The 17,907-nt window shown below is 41.0% G+C and overlaps 2 protein-coding genes across 2 annotated transcripts in view; one reads left to right on the plus strand and one right to left on the minus strand.

Moving 5' to 3' along the window:
* The window catches only part of tubb6 (tubulin, beta 6 class V), a 403,096-nt gene that overhangs the window by 260,331 nt on the left and 124,858 nt on the right, over positions 1 to 17,907 (plus strand). The gene's annotated exons all lie outside the window — the stretch shown is intronic.
* Positions 1 to 17,907, minus strand: part of lama1 (laminin, alpha 1) — a gene marked incomplete at both ends in the record, with an annotated part of 60,384 nt that overhangs the window by 35,690 nt on the left and 6,787 nt on the right. The window contains 10 exons of the mRNA XM_083995331.1: positions 1,151 to 1,291; positions 1,381 to 1,538; positions 1,626 to 1,719; positions 2,259 to 2,437; positions 4,775 to 4,892; positions 4,988 to 5,077; positions 7,068 to 7,247; positions 7,343 to 7,533; positions 11,527 to 11,578; positions 17,357 to 17,469. Coding sequence (XP_083851457.1) covers positions 1,151 to 1,291; positions 1,381 to 1,538; positions 1,626 to 1,719; positions 2,259 to 2,437; positions 4,775 to 4,892; positions 4,988 to 5,077; positions 7,068 to 7,247; positions 7,343 to 7,533; positions 11,527 to 11,578; positions 17,357 to 17,469 — 1,316 coding nt within the window. The remainder of the gene's footprint in view (positions 1 to 1,150; positions 1,292 to 1,380; positions 1,539 to 1,625; positions 1,720 to 2,258; positions 2,438 to 4,774; positions 4,893 to 4,987; positions 5,078 to 7,067; positions 7,248 to 7,342; positions 7,534 to 11,526; positions 11,579 to 17,356; positions 17,470 to 17,907) is intronic.

Raw genomic sequence — 17,907 nt, forward strand, 5'->3', positions numbered from 1 at the left:
TTTATGTTGTGATTAGTGTAGGCTACACCTTCATCTTGCTTACACAGGGTTTGAATAACTGTGAGTTTCTTTATTAGTTTATTAGTTGTTGTTTCTTACACTGAGCACCGGTTCTCAGTGTATCAGATCAATCCTGGTTAAGTATATTAGTAAACTCATTATTGGTCACTCTGAGCTCGGACCTCCGGGGAAACAGCTGTTTCCTCCGGGGAGAGGTTCGGCCTCTGGCGTCGCTGTTTCCTCCGTCCATGTCCAAGTATAAAATGACAAACTTGCAGCGTGCATCGCCCGCCGCGCAGTTAAAGGTGAGGAGAGGAGCTCATTTGATTGGTGAAGATCTGACTCGGCTGTGTCAAACCCACTCCACGCCTTTCTCTCCTCCTCCTGTCTCCCTCCCGCCCTGTCTCCTCCCTCTTCGCCGTTTGCGCCGGTGGGAGGGACGAGGGGAGGGTTTACGCTGGTCTAAGTCTGACTGTGCGGCCCACCAATCTTGCGAAAAGGACCTGGTCCACGCCCCGTTGGCGTGGCGAAGCTGCGCTGCACTTAGACTTCGCTCGGTCTACGAGACTAGGGCCCTGTATGTCTAAAACCATTCCTTTATTATTGTAATTATTGGTGGAAATAGCCGATCTACAAGCTCGTGTTGCAATGTGTTGAACTTATAGATCTGCTATTTTCACAACTTAGGTGTGACACTATTGTATGATGAAGTGAGCATCAATTCATGAAAAAATCAGTTGAAATATGTAGGAAAAAAAGTTGAAATATGCCCAACAGCAATCTTCAATAGCCTACTTATTGAATTAATTTGTTGTTTTTTGTTTACTAAAACTGACTAAAATCTTTTTGAGTTTTCATCGACTAAAACTATCACATATAGAAATTACTAAAATTGACTATAACTAATAAACATTTTAGTCCAAAAGACTAAAACTAAGACTAAATCTAAAATGCCTGCCAAATACAACACTTAAAAGTGTTGAAAGTGTGCATGTGGATAGGTGTGTGTGTGTGTGTGTGTGTGTGTGTGTGTGTGTGTGTGTGTGTGTGTGTGTGTGTGTGTGTGTGTGTGTGTGTGTGTGTGTGTGTGTGTGTGTGTGTGTGTGTGTGTGTGTGTGTGTGTGTGTGTGTGCGTGCGTGTGTGTGTTACCTGAGCTTTGGACCAGGTGGAGCTCTCACAGACATCAGACACGCCAAAACAGAAGCAGTTGGTGCAGCCGAGTGGATTGTGTTTCTGCAGGTTGTAGAAGCCTGGTTTACACAGGTCACAGTGGGCTCCCACCACATTGGCCTGAGGGACAGACAACAGATCAGAGAACAGTTGAGACGTCAGGGAACGAGTGAGATCTCAGACGATAGATGAAGAGGTGAGGGGTTTACCTTGCAGGTGCAGGGGCTGCAGGGGTCGGTGTTGGTGCTGCCTGACAGGTTACACTCACAGCGAGCACACTCGGGAAAATCTCTGTATCCGAATGCACAACGATCACATCGCTGACCCGCGAACCCCTCCTTACACACACACTGACCTGCAGACACACCTACACAGACATATACACACATGTTAGAGAATTTGCTGTGTACACAAACACAGTGATAATAATTATATTAAAAATAATAATAGTGACCTGGCTGTGTGTCGTCTCTGGAACAGACTGAAGACTTTGAACCTCTCAGATCACAGTTACATTCAAGACAGGGGAAGTCTGAATATGGAGAGACCTACACACACACACACACACACACACACACACACACACACACACACACACACACAAACAATTAGGTAAGTTTTAAGCTTTAAAGGAGACATATTCTGCCCCTTTTCCACAAATTAAAATAGTTCCCAGGTGTCTTAAAGACATGTCTGTGACATGCTTTGGTCAAAATCCCCCAAGGATCAAACATCACAGCTCTTTTCATCCTCTAAACAGCCCTGTTCAGAACGGCTGCTTTCAGTGTCTGTCCCTTTAAATGCAAATAAACCACTGCTTGCCCTGACCCTTCTACTGGTCCCAAGTAGGGGTGGGGTTATGCAAAATCCAAAACTAAAAATCATTGTCAGACAACCAAGGGAACAGCTCGTAAAACCACATGGATTTTAACCTAGGGAGTCTGAACATTACAGATTTGTCAGTTCTCACATTTTGGGGCCAGAAGGCAAGACAAACACCCAGATATAAAGAGCCTTCAAAAAGTGATATTTCTATTATATGTCCCCTTTAAGTCATTATTATGGACTCAGTCCTAGTGACCTGTACCTCAGCAGGTCTGTAGAATCCATCTCTGCAGGTCTCACAGTTGATGCCAGCTGTGTTCTGCTGACAGTCGATACAAACTCCACCTCCCCGACGGACGCCACGTAAGTTCAAACTCAGGGAGAGCTCAGCCACCGTTTGATTGTAGAAACAGTCGACTGCTTTGTTGTGACAGTTGCACTCTGAAAAACAGGTGAGAGAGAGACAGGTGAGGAATAGAGAGAGACAGGTGGGAATCAGAGAGGTGAGAGGCAGAGAAGTGAGACAGACAGCAGGAGATGGACTAGCAGCAAGTCCTCAAAAAAGGTTTTAGTTTTTGAGATACGCCTACCCAAGGTAGAACAAAACACAACAGTGTTTTGTTTTTTTTAATCTTCAGGGTCTCCCATTCATGAAATGGATTGTTGCAAACTTTTATTTTTGGGTAAAATTCGGTTTTGGGGGGTAAAGAGACAAATTAGGCCAGTCCGAATAAGGGAAAGATGACAAAAAAGCCCATCACTTGAGAATGTTCACTTTTTCAAAATATTTGCTTATCTATGAACCAGGTCTCTGTCCTACACCACCAAAGAGTCAGAAATAAGTTAAAGGGTTAGTTCGGGTCTTTTGATATGAATCTATATGGCATCCCCATCACCAGTTACGTGCTGTGACAGTGACTTTCCCCGGACTGCGTCCCGTGAGCGGAGTTCCGGTCTGGTTTCGGTGCTGACGAATGTAGTCCGGCTAGTTGGCTGGGGTCATGAAAATAAAGCGTTTTTCTTCTCAAAACAATATGCGTTCAAAAGAGTGATATATTTGCATCACAAAACCGTTGTCCACGAAAAAGTCTGACCTCGCAATCGCTTGGCGCTATTTTCTCTCCCTCCGTATCACTGCGCGCTGCCGCCTGTAGACGGCTGTGTGTTTCCATCAGCTGTTTCACGGAGTTTACTGCTCGGATAGTTCACATAAACATATCTGATTATGACACAAGTGATGAAGCCATCCCTTGTTTTAGCACAGAGCCAAAGGGAGAGCTTTATGAACCTGATGTGATGCTGAACCTCGTCAGATGGAGTTAGAGCCATAGACTGTTAGGTAGACCTATATAAAAGAGGTGGGTGGTCGTTGCAGCGCAGTTCATGGTGGAAGATCAGACCGACAAACATACACAGACAGACAGCGTGCTGCGTGCATCACCTGCACCGGACGGTGCTGCTGAAGAAAAAAGAAAAAAAAAAAAGAACGGCGCTCCAGCCAGCTGACGTGCAGCTCACCTGCAGCGGTCAGAGGAGCCTCAGTTCTCTCTCTTTAGCCTGGTGTTTGGCTGCACTTTGTTTAAAAGAGTTCAACATGTGAAGATCTAACTACCATCTGACCACCGGTCAGCTGAGCCAGAGCACAGTGGACGCAGCTGGTGTGGAGGCAAGAAAAAAATAATCGTCCTGATTGTCTGATAGTGTGTGTACATTTGTCGGGCTGATCTTCCATCACGGACTACGCTGCATTACTGATCATCACCCGGTCACCCTGTCTGTCACAGCTACAGCTGTGGTCTAACTTCAGCTTGTCGCTTCCCTGTCCCTCCTCTCTCTCTCTCTGTCTGCTCGTTTTAACTCCATCTGACGAGGTTCAGCATCACATCAGGTTCATAAAGCTCTCCCTTTGGCTCTGTGCTAAAACAAGGGATGGCTTCATGACTTGTGTCATAATCAGATAGGCTAAGGCTATGTTTATGTGAACTATCCGAGCAGTAAACTCAGTGAAACAGCTGATAGAAACGCGCACAGCCGTCTACAGGCGGCAGCGCGCAGTGATACGGAGGGAGAGAAAATAGCGCCAAGCGATTGCGAGGTCAGACTTTTTCGTGGACAACGGTTTTGTGATGCAAATATATCACTCTTTTGAACGCATATTGTTTTGAGAAGAAAAACGCTTTATTTTCATAACCCCAGCCACCTAGCCGGACTACATTCGTCAGCACCGGAACTCCGCTCACGGGACGCAGTCCGGGGAAAGTCACTGTCACAGCACGTAACTGGTGATGGGGATGCTATATAGATTCATATCAAAAGACCCGAACTAACCCTTTAACTTAAAACATTTCTGAAAAATAAACCTGAAAACATAGCTTTAATTTAGGCAGAAATTGCATTTTTGTGGACAGGAAATGGGGACTCCTTTACTTTTCTCTTATTTATCAGAAAATCATAAATTCCTATCAAATACAATGCTATTAGCCAGGATGTTATTGAACAATAACCAGTGGTTGTATGGAGATACCTGACAGTTTTATTGTAAAGATTCCTTTAGACAAACCCCCTCTCTGAAAATAGGCAAATTAGGCCAATCTGAACAACGGAAAGATGACAAAAATGCCCATCACTTGATAATTCTCAGTCTTTTTCTCATAATATTTGCTGAGCTATGAACCAGGAGTCTGTTCTACACCACCGAGCGTCTGAAATTAATTTACTGATTTGAAGTAGACAGCTACTTTGAGACACTTTTCATTCCCTGTTAACTCAGTCTCTTACTTTCACATGTGTTTCCCTTGGAGACCGTTCCTGGTTGCCATGGTAGTTGGTGGTACCCGGGACAACACTGGTTACAGCTCTCTCCACAGGTGTTGTGTTCACACACACATTGCAGCTTCTGTACACACACACACAGACACTGGTTGAGGACCACAGAAACAGATCACCATAGCTACAGGTGTGTGTGTCCAAGCAAAACAAGTCTGATGTTACCTTGGTTACGGGATCCAACGGACAGCTCTGAGCGTGTCCATAACAGATACACATCCCACCCACAGAGATGTCTTTGATGGAGTAATAATACTAAGAGAAAAACAATGATACACAAAATGAATCAAGTGATATAACAAATAAATTAAACAACAAAATAAAACAGAATATTAATGAAGAAGGAAAAAAACACAGTACATTCATCTTTTTTCAACATTTCACACATTTCACACACAACTTTTTAGTGTAAGATTCTGAAGTGTAGCCTACCTACTGCACCATCTCTATGAATTAACAGGAAGTGATGTTTTATTATTTTATCCACAGGTCTTTAGGCTCATTCATAATAGACAGCCTCCTTACATACTCTTACATTTATTTTACGTGTATTACATGTAGAAGCTTATGAATATGGACAAAGACGGGTTAGAGACACAGCAGAGCATCTTTGATATCGACTACGTAGCAGTGTCAGCGGACACCGTGGGGGCAGTCGCGAGCAGTATGGCCAGTTGTGTTATCAGCCATGCTAATAACACAACAAGAAAAGTTGCGAAAATGGCGGAACTCGTGAGGAAAGATTGTACGATTTGATGAGATATAATCATGGATCTATTATACGACCATCCATGGATATAATTAGGATATTACCTCGTAGTGAGACAGGGACAGACGAGGACAGAACAGCTGTGAGGTGAACCATACCAAAGAAGAAGAGGAGGTCCCCTCCGTGCTGATGTGGTTTAGAGTGGCGCCTCTAGTGGACAGGTTGGTTATAGGCCTATACCGGTATGTAAAACCATATATCAATCCACCCTATGGGACTTTAATTTAATAATTAAGTTATAATGTTATAGTTGATAAAGTACATGATAAAGTAGATTAAGTATTTATCTCATTTTTCTCACATTTAGCAAATTTTCTTCTTGTATGAGACAGGTTATGTAGAACAATTAAATCCAAATGTTAAAATCTAAATATTAAATGTGAGCACATTACTGCAGGGATTAATAACATTAAAGCAGAAGTAAGCGATCCGGTGGTTTTGGCTAACTTCCTGTCAGCAGATGGAGTTAGCAGTCCCCGCCCTCGTCCCTACGTCACCACATTCACGCGCATCCCTTGGCTGCACACACAGAGAGGACCGCCCCTTTATGCCGTTCTCTCTCCTCATTGGATAAAGGTTGTGGGATACAAGGAAAGTTTTCTCCTGGGCTTACAGCAGAGCAGAGTGACTGACAGACCCGTGTTTCAGACCAAACACTCTATAGAAGTGATTGCTGTCGGAAGATACAACTATTTAAGACTCATATTAACACAAACATTCCGCTTACTTCTGCTTTAAATAGAGTATGGGACTTTAATTGAATAATTCGGTTATAATTTTGTAGTTCATGATAAAGTTGATGTAGGCTATTTAGCTCATTTCCTTCTTGTTTGAGACACAATAGATAATTTTATTAATAATAGAATATACAAATAGAACAATATTAAATCCAAATGTTAAAATCTAAATATTAAATGTGAGCACATTACTGCAGGGATTAAGTATTTCTGATTCTGATCTTGAGTGTGTTCACATCTGCTCTAGCAGCTGACCTCTACCGAGATGCATAATATCAGGTCTGAACTCGACGACACTGGTGCTGCACTCGTGTGAGGTTTGTCAACCTATATTGATGACCAGATCTAGTCTTTGTAACCCACTGCACAGCTGTTGCACTGAAATGGCATTTAATGTAGCAATGCCTCCAGTCTAATGCATAAATCAGTTTTCCATTATGGTTGAGGAAAAGTGGTTTGGAAAGGAGATTATTTTGACTTTTCAACTGCATCAAAGAACATCAGAACTTCAGCTGCTGAGGCAGGAGACAAGACCTTGATCCCCTATGACCCTATGAGGTGTTCCATGATTAAAGAAAATAATATTTTGATGTATACTTTTTACTGTGACTCTGGAGACTAGTCAGCAAAAACACACTGTAGAAAAGGGAAAACCTGTCTAAACATGTTAAACAAGAGGAACTAAAGCCATGTTCATCATCTGATCACACATGTTCAAATATCTATAAGCTTGTCTCACCCTCCTGGTGACAATGGGGTCAATCTCTCGGGGGTCGCGTGCACTCAGCGTCATCAGGTCGGCATTCAGAGTTCTGATTCGCTGAAGTCTCAGTCTAATGTAACGAGCTGAAGTGAAGTTCAGGAGGTTCGGGGTCAAATCATCAGCACTGGGTCGGCCATTAATCAGAGAGGTGTGGATCTGAGAGACAGACATGAGACATAGGGACAGGTCAGAGAGGATGTGGTAACACAAGAGAAGTTCAGTCAGACAGACAGACAGGTTTCTAGTCTCACCTCTCCGTGCTCCAGTGGGTTCAGTCTGGAGTAGTAAGAGGTGCAGATGACCTCTGTGTCGTTCTTGTAGGTGGGAGGTCCCAGTCTCGGCGTGATGTTGTAACGTGTCAAACACTCAGTATCACTGATGGCGTAAAATTGCCACGGGTCAAAGGTCACGCCGTCCTGAGAGCGCTCCAGGATCCAGTTACCTGGGAGACAGACGGGTCAGTGACACAGACAGACTGGGATGTGATGTGACTGCGGTTACTGTGTGTATGTGTATATGTGACTGCAGTGAAGTTAGTTTGAAGTTGGATATTTGACAGACATTCGCTCACTCACTCGCTTCTCAATATATTAAAAATCCATATAAAATATTAGATGTGTTCAAATGCAATAAAAACAGGTGTGTCTCATAGAGGAGGCTTAGCTCTACCATCCTGTGTCGATTTTGAGCCAACAGGTCACATGACCTAGGAGTTATTGAGCTATAATGCTCATATTTACAGTATAAAATACATTAAAAATTCATATAAAATATTTAATGTGTTTAAATGCAATAAAAACAGGTGTGTGTCATAGAGGAGGCTTAGCCCTACCATCCTGTGTTGATTTTGAGCCAACAGGTTACATGACCTGAGAGTTATTGAGCTCTAATGCTCATATTTACAGTATAAAATACATTAAAAATTCATATAAAATATTAAATGTGTTTAAATACAATAAAAACAGGTGTGTCTCATAGAGGAGGCTTAGCCCTACCATCCTGTGTTGATTCTGAGTCAACAGGTCACATGACCTAGGAGTTATTGAGCTATAATGCTCATATTTACTGTATAAAATATATAAAATATTCATATAAAATATTAAATGTGTTTAAATACAATAAAAACAGGTGTGTCTCATAGAGGAGGCTTAGCCCTACCATCCTGTGTTGATTTTGAGCCAACAGGTCACATGACCTAGGAGTTATTGAGCTAATAATGCTCATATTTACAGTCTAAAATACATTAAAAATTCATATAAAATATTAAATGTGTTTAAATACAATAAAAACAGGTGTGTGTCATAGAGGAGGCTTAGCTCTACCATCCTGTGTTGATTTTGAGCCAACAGGTCACATGACCTAGGAGTTATTGAGCTATAATGCTCATATTTACAGTATAAAATACATTAAAAATTCATATAAAATATTTAATGTGTTTAAATGCAATAAAAACAGGTGTGTGTCATAGAGGAGGCTTAGCCCTACCATCCTGTGTTGATTTTGAGCCAACAGGTCACATGACCTAGGAGTTATTGAGCTAATAATGCTCATATTTACAGTCTAAAATACATTAAAAATTCATATAAAATATTAAATGTGTTTAAATACAATAAAAACAGGTGTGTGTCATAGAGGAGGCTTAGCTCTACCATCCTGTGTCGATTTTGAGCCAACAGGTCACATGACCTAGGAGTTATTGAGCTATAATGCTCATATTTACAGTATAAAATACATTAAAAATTCATATAAAATATTAAATGTGTTTAAATGCAATAAAAACAGGTGTGTGTCATAGAGGAGGCTTAGCCCTACCATCCTGTGTTGATTTTGAGCCAACAGGTTACATGACCTGAGAGTTATTGAGCTCTAATGCTCATATTTACAGTATAAAATACATTAAAAATTCATATAAAATATTAAATGTGTTTAAATACAATAAAAACAGGTGTGTCTCATAGAGGAGGCTTAGCCCTACCATCCTGTGTTGATTCTGAGTCAACAGGTCACATTACCTAGGAGTTATTGAGCTATAATGCTCATATTTACTGTATAAAATATATAAAATATTCATATAAAATATTAAATGTGTTTAAATACAATAAAAACAGGTGTGTCTCATAGAGGAGGCTTAGCCCTACCATCCTGTGTTGATTTTGAGCCAACAGGTCACATGACCTAGGAGTTATTGAGCTAATAATGCTCATATTTACAGTCTAAAATACATTAAAAATTCATATAAAATATTAAATGTGTTTAAATACAATAAAAACAGGTGTGTGTCATAGAGGAGGCTTAGCTCTACCATCCTGTGTTGATTTTGAGCCAACAGGTAACATGACCTGGGAGTTATTGAGCTATTAATGCTCATATTTACTGTATAAAATATATAAAATATTCATAAAAAATAGTAAATGTGTTTAAATGCAATAAAAACAGGTGTGTGTCATAGAGGAGGCTTAGCTCTACCACCCTGTGCTGATTTTGAGCCAACAGGTCACATGACTTGGGAGTTATTGAGCTATTAATGCTCATATTTACTGTATAAAATATATAAAATATTCATATAAAATAGTAAATGTGTTTAAATACAATAAAAACAGGTGTGTGTCATAGAGGAGGCTTAGCTCTACCATCCTGTGTTGATTTTGAGCCAACAGGTAACATGACCTGGGAGTTATTGAGCTATTAATGCTCATATTTACTGTATAAAATATATAAAATATTCATAAAAAATAGTAAATGTGTTTAAATGCAATAAAAACAGGTGTGTGTCATAGAGGAGGCTTAGCTCTACCACCCTGTGCTGATTTTGAGCCAACAGGTCACATGACTTGGGAGTTATTGAGCTATTAATGCTCATATTTACTGTATAAAATATATAAAATATTCATATAAAATAGTAAATGTGTTTAAATGCAATACAAAAGGTGTGTGTCATAGAGGAGGCTCACATCTGCCATTCTGTGTTGATTTTGAGCCAACAGGTCACATTAATTTTTTATATATTTTATACAGTAGGCTAAATATGAGCATTAGAGCTCAATAACTCCCAGGTCATGTGACCTGTTGGCTCAAAATCAACACAGGATGGTAGAGCTAAGCCTCCTCTATGACACATACCTGTTTTTATTGTATTTAAACACATTTAATATTTTATATGAATTTTTAATGTATTTTATACTGTAAATATGAGCATTAGAGCTCAATAACTCTCAGGTCATGTAACCTGTAGGCTCAAAATCAACACAGGATGGTAGGGCTAAGCCTCCTCTATGACACACACCTGTTTTTATTGCATTTAAACACATTTACTATTTTTTATGAATATTTTATATATTTTATACAGTAAATATGAGCATTAATAGCTCAATAACTCCCAGGTCATGTGACCTGTTGACTCAAAATCAACACAGGATGGTAGGGCTAAGCCTCCTCTATGAGACACACCTGTTTTTATTGTATTTAAACACATTTAATATTTTATATGAATATTTTATATATTTTATACAGTAAATATGAGCATTATAGCTCAATAACTCCTAGGTCATGTGACCTGTTGACTCAGAATCAACACAGGATGGTAGGGCTAAGCCTCCTCTATGAGACACACCTGTTTTTATTGTATTTAAACACATTTAATATTTTATATGAATTTTTAATGTATTTTATACTGTAAATATGAGCATTAGAGCTCAATAACTCTCAGGTCATGTAACCTGTTGGCTCAAAATCAACACAGGATGGTAGGGCTAAGCCTCCTCTATGACACACACCTGTTTTTATTGCATTTAAACACATTAAATATTTTATATGAATTTTTAATGTATTTTATACTGTAAATATGAGCATTATAGCTCAATAACTCCTAGGTCATGTGACCTGTTGGCTCAAAATCGACACAGGATGGTAGAGCTAAGCCTCCTCTATGAGACACACCTGTTTTTATTGCATTTGAACACATCTAATATTTTATATGGATTTTTAATGTATTTTATACTGTAAATATGAGCATTAGAGCTCAATAACTCTCAGGTCATGTAACCTGTTGGCTCAAAATCAACACAGGATGGTAGGGCTAAGCCTCCTCTATGACACACACCTGTTTTTATTGCATTTAAACACATTAAATATTTTATATGAATTTTTAATGTATTTTATACTGTAAATATGAGCATTATAGCTCAATAACTCCTAGGTCATGTGACCTGTTGGCTCAAAATCGACACAGGATGGTAGAGCTAAGCCTCCTCTATGAGACACACCTGTTTTTATTGCATTTGAACACATCTAATATTTTATATGGATTTTTAATATATTGAGAAGCGAGTGAGTGAGCGAATGTCTGTCAAATATCCAACTTCAAACTAACTTCACTGCAGTGTATATGTGTGTATGTGTGTGGTGTGTATGGTGAGTTCAGACATGTGGGTCTCACCTGGCCGTGGAGAGTTAGCAGCTTTGATGATGATGTAGGCCACTTGAAAAATCTGAAGAGACAAATACATTTTCACCCCAGTTACCTCAGAGTACCCAGGTTACACATGTAATCAGACTAGGGCTGCAACTATCGATTATTTTCATTATCGATTCATCTGTTGATTTTCAGGGACAACGAGGAGTTTTGGAAAAGCGCAGAGGTGGCAAGTAACGAAGTACAAATACTTCGTTACTGTACTTAAGTAGATTTTTCAGGTATCTGTACTTTACTTGAGTATTTATTTTTATGACGACTTTTTACTTTTACTCCCTACATTTATACGCAAAAATATGTACTTTCTACTCCTTACATTGTAAAAACAGGCTAGTTACTTTTTTTTTTTTTTTGACACGACGTAAAAGCACCGGTAGAAGACGTGACGAACTAGAGAGGGAAAGAGGGAGAAGAAGAGGGACGGAGGAGGGAGGGGGGGCGGTAGAGAGAGAACCGAGTTACTAACTTGTACTGTAGCAGCGACATGGAGGCAGCAGCATGGAGGAAGGAAGCGATGGTGGTCGGACTATCGGACTGGGGGGGGGGGGGGGGGGGGGGGGGGGGTTTGAACACCATACAATCAGCGCAATATAGCGCATTACCGTTCACGAGCGGCAAAGCGCAACCTGTCCATGTGCCCGTGTCTGTGTGCACGTGCGCGCGCGCGCGCATGTGCGTGTGTGTGCGACCGCACGCGAGAGAGACGGCAGGTGGACTGACTGGCAGAGATGAGAGGTGATGAAACAGCTGTTTAAAAATTCTTATTATTATTTTTTTGTGCGAGTCTGTGGCGGCCCAGACGATGGGAACCACCGCCTCTGGTCAGTTCAATCTTGATTATTCTGTCTGAACTTTTTTTTGTTTAACAAAATTATCAAATGATGTAAGTTTCATTAACGGCAAAAATTCATTTTTACTTTTTACTTTTACTTTGAAAGTACATTTCAGAGCCTGTACATTCTTACTTTTACTTAAAGCAGAAGTGAGTGATATATTTGTGTTAAAGCAGAAGTGAGTGGTCCGTCGTTTTCGCTAATGCTGCGTTCCAGGCAGGCTTTTGAAATCGTAAATTACAGCTTCAAGTCACAATTTACGACTTTGTAGCGTTCCAGGCAACCCACTCGTGTTTTTCCGACCTGTTTTACCGGTGAAAGTCACTATAACGGCCACTCGTAACTTCCGACCGGTGAACTCGTACCAGATCGAACTGGTACGACTTCACGGTCGGAAAAATACGAGTTTCCTTGAACGCACCATAACAGTCCTCGTCGCTACGTCACCACATTCACGGCGTCCCTTGGCTGCACACACAGCCCTGCATGCCGTTCTCTCTCCTCATTGGATAAAAACTGTAGGATACGATAAATGTTTTCTCTTCGGCTCAGAGCAGAGCAGAGGGACTGAGAGACCCTTGTTTCAGTCCAAACACTCGATGTAAGTGATTGCTGTCGGAAGATATAACTATTTAAGACTTATATTAACACAAATATATCACTCACTTCTGCTTTAATATAAGTCTTAAATAGTTATATCTTCCGACAGCAATCACTTACATAGAGTGTTTGGACTGAAACACGGGTCTCTCAGTCCCTCTGCTCTGCTCTGAGCCGAGGAGAAAACATTTATCGTATCCTACAGTTTTTATCCAATGAGGAGAGAGAACGGCATGCAGGGCTGTGTGTGCAGCCAAGGAACGCCGTGAATGTGGTGACGTAGGGACGAGGACTGTTATGGTGCGTTCAAGGAAACTCGTATTTTTCCGACCGTGAAGTGGTACCAGTTCGATCTGGTACGAGTTCACGGGTCAGAAGTTACGAGTGGCTATGGGGTGAAATTACTGCCAAAACCCCACAAACCCGCAAAGCATGTTTTACTCACGCCCAACAATTCACAAACAAACTCAGTGTGTTTTGCAAATACAAAACATCATTCACAAACTAATGCATTTTGTTTCACAAATAAGAAATGCACCTATCGAATAAATACACCATGCTTCAGAAACAAAAAACATATTTCTTCAAGTAAAAGGAAAAAAATCCTTCAAGTATAAAAACACAATTCTACAACTACAACTACAAACACAATTTTACAACTACAACTACAATTCTACAACTACAAACACAATTCTACAACTACAACTACAATTCTGCAACTACAACTACAATTCTACAACTATGGAACTGTCACGTGACTTTTGGCAGTAATATTCCACCCTCCGCGCTGATCCACACACTTGCACTCACAGCCAGACCTGTAATTCGCACTCCACAACAACAGGTGGTGCTGCTGAGTCAATAGGCCTATGTCACGGCACAGCTCATAGCCCGAAGTGCAGTGTACCTGCTCAACCCAAACAGATGACAGATCTCCCAAAAGTGGGGTCCAGACGATGTGGTGCCACTTGAAAACGAACAATAAATAGTTATAATAATTGTTATGAACTAATTTAGGTAGAGTGTGGCGTTTTGTTCATGCAGTTTGTAAACACCGGCAACTTTATGTTGTAACAGACATGAGAGCCGTTGTGGTGGGCTGGGCTCCTGCTAGCACTAGCACTAGCACTAGCCTCAGCCAGAGCGATAGATATAACATCTTGTAACAATTGTTATATCTATCGCTCTGGCCTCAGCCTCCTCGCACTAGTCCTCACAGTTGAATAAGGTGTGAAACTGACTGCTGATTAATCTGATTCTCCCCAGCTGCTCCAGGGAAAGCAGCTAAGCAGCTGGGTGTAGCACTGGGTTTTAGCCTCTTCCACCCACTTTGGAGCCGGGGTAGGCCTACTACTACACCGGCGTCCGGCGAGAGGAGGCTGCCTTAGTTTATTCCGTAACCAGGGTGACTATCGGAGGTGGGTGTACACTGCTCGGCGATTTTGGATCGTTAAAAATCCCTGGTAGTCACCCTGGTTATATCCACCACTTCCTGGAGAATGACGCTCCATTCCACCGTTAGCCTGCTGTATTGTTGATAGCATAGACTGGTTGATAGACATTGGCCGTGATGACTTTATTTATAATCATCACGTAATTTTAATGAGAACAATACGGACGAGGTTTTAGCTTTACTCTGATGTTAATTAAAGCAGATATCAGTGGAATGTTTTTGTTAATATAAGTCCTAAATAGTCCTATTTTCCGTCAGCAATCACTTACATGAAGTATTTCAGCCTAAACACGAGTCTCTCCGTCACTCTGCTCTGCTGTAACCCGAGGGGAAAATTTTCCTTGTGGGATACAAGTGTTATCCAATGAGAAGAGAGAACGGCATGAAGGGCTGTGTGTGCAGCCAATGGATGCGCGTGAATGTGGTGACGTAGCACGAGGACCAATTGATGCCTGACAAGGGCGGGGGCTGCTAACTCATGGTGCGTTCAAGGAAACTCGTACTTTGTGTTTTTCCTTCCTGTGAAGTCATACCAGTTCGATCTGGTACGAGTTCACGGGTCGGAAGTTACGAGTGGCCGTTATAGGGAACTTTCACAGACAACAGGATGGTAAAAACACGAGCTACGGGTTACCTGGAACGCTACCAAGTCGTAGTTGTGACTTGAAGCTGTAACTTACGGTTTCAAAAGCCTGCCTTGAACGCAGCATTAGCCGAAACGGCCGTGCCAGTGATATCTGCTTTAAGTCTATAAAACGAATTGTTGACCAAACATTTTAGATTAGCTGGGCTAACCGTTAGCTGTTAGCAATGTCAATAAACAATAACTCAATAAACGGCCCATGAAAAAAATATTATTTTCCAGCGGATATCCTAGTTCCAACATGACTGAGCTAACTGGAGTAGTTTCATGTCGTGTCTGACAACGGGAGGGTTTTGACAGCTGACGTCCTGATGTTAGTTTGCTGCTGCTGTCAACTTAGCTGTCAGCAGCAGCAAAGCTAACAACTATGACAACCATGACTAATTACAAAAACGTGCACACAGAATACACAGAAATAGTAATGTTTGTTCAATAATTAGTTTTATAAACTTAACAAACATCAGATTTAGTCACAACGGTTTTGGCAGCCCAGAGCCCCCACATTTGGTGCCTACACCAAGCTGGTAGCTAACGCTACCAGCTAGCCGCTAATGCTACCAGTTAGCCGCTCGCTACAATGCTACTAAAACCGTGGTGTGACGCAATGGATCAAGTGGTGGATATATAATAAACTAAGGCAGCCTCCCCTCGCTGGACGCCGGCGTTGTTGTGGTGTACCGGGCTCCAAAGTGGGTGGAAGAGGCTAAAACCCAGTGCTACACCCAGCTGCTTTCCCTGGAGCAGCTGGGGGAGAATCAGCAGCACCACCTGTTGTTGTGGAGTGCGAATTACAGGTCTGGCTGTGAGTGCAAGTGTGTGGATCAGCGCGGAGGGTGGAATATTACTGCCAAAAGTCACGTGACAGTTCCATAGTTGTAGAATTGTAGTTGTAGTTGCAGAATTGTAGTTGTAGTTGTAGAATTGTAGTTGTAGTTGTAAAATTGTGTTTGTAGTTGTAGAATTGTAGTTGTAGTTGTAGAATTGTGTTTTTATACTTGAAGGATTTTTTTCCTTTTACTTGAAGAAATATGTTTTTTGTTTCTGAAGCATGGTGTATTTATTCGATAGGTGCATTTCTTATTTGTGAAACAAAATGCATTAGTTTGTGAATGATGTTTTGTATTTGCAAAACACACTGAGTTTGTTTGTGAATTGTTGGGCGTGAGTAAAACATGCTTTGCGGGTTTGTGGGGTTTTGGCAGTAATTTCACCCCATAAGTGGCCGTTATAGTGACTTTCACCGGTAAAACAGGTCGGAAAAACACGAGTGGGTTGCCTGAAACGCTACAAAGTCGTAAGTTGTGACTTGAAGCTGTAATTTACGATTTCAAAAGCCTGCCTGGAACGCAGCATTAGCGAAAACGACCGGACCACTCACTTCTGCTTTAAGTAAAGGAGTTGAATCAGTACTTCTACTTTTACCAGAGTATTTTTTTACACATGTATCTGTACTTCTACTTAAGTACAGAATAGTACTTTTGCCACCTCTGGAAAAGCGAAGTGTTTTCACACTACATTTATGAGCCTCCGCACCGTGAAATTCTTTGACCGGCGCAAGACAGACTCATGTTTTCATTCATCATCAAGAATTAAAGTCAGAGGTTGGAAGACGATCACATACCGTCGTAGTTCCGACCATAAACGGTGATTCGGCGGCGTTATTCTCATGACTCGCCACAAAACCTAAAGTAAAGAAACACTGGTCGGCTCAACCAGCATTTCCACCACCACTAATAATAACAAAATAACGATAGAGACAAAACGATATATTTATTGAAAATGAGCCCATTAACAAGTGTGGGTAACGTAGATTCATCCACATTAACGTGATACTTTTTTATAACCAAATAGAAACTCCTCGTTGTCCCTTTAACGATTAATTGATTAGCTGTTTGGTCAATAAAATGTTAAGAAATGTTGAAAAATATCAGTCAGTGTTTCTCAAACCACCAGAGAACGTCCTCAAATGTCTTGTTTTGTCCACAAACCAAAGAGAGACTCAGTTTATTGTCATAAAGGAACAAAGAAACCAGAAATATTCACATTTAAGAAGCTGGAATCTGAGAATTTGGACTTTTTCTTCTTTAAAAATTATTATTCGATTATCAAAATAGTTGATTAATCGATTAATAGTTGTTGTTGCTGCTGCTCTAAATCAGACATGTACCTGTGTTGGAGTCACAGCTTTCTGTACTCTGATTTCAGTCAACACAACACCTGAGGAGGTGACGTGTGTGTGTTTCAGTGTGTGTTTCAGTGTGTTACCTGCTTGAGGTCCAGTGTGATGGTGATCCAGTGGAACTGTCGTCCGTTCTTTATACTTGGACTCTGCCACCACTGATTGGTCCCATCAATGGCGTTTGTGATTGGATGACGTTCTGAAGTACACACACACACACACACACACACACACACACACACACACACACACACACACACACACACACACACACACACACACACACACACACACACAGACGTACTGTTACCACTGAGAGATTCTGTTGCAAAGTACTATGTGATTATAAATATGAGCCCAGTGAAACACACTGACTGTCCATGTTTATTCATCACCCAGAACACACACACACTGTTTACCTTGACTCAGTCCCACACACACACACCATCCTGCTCAGAACACTATAGAGCTTTAATTCAAAGTTTATGTTAAAAATGTGGTTTCCAGATTGAGGGTGAAGTCGGTTTCTATTACAGAAACAAGTCATGTTTCTCCCTCCCTTTTGCCTGTACTTGGTTATTGTGATGTTGTGTATGTGTGTTCAACCAGCTGTCTACCACTGTGCTCTGAGGTTTAT

Source organism: Trachurus trachurus, assembly GCF_905171665.1.
Source record: "Trachurus trachurus genome assembly, chromosome: 20".
Lineage (NCBI taxonomy): Eukaryota > Metazoa > Chordata > Actinopteri > Carangiformes > Carangidae > Trachurus > Trachurus trachurus.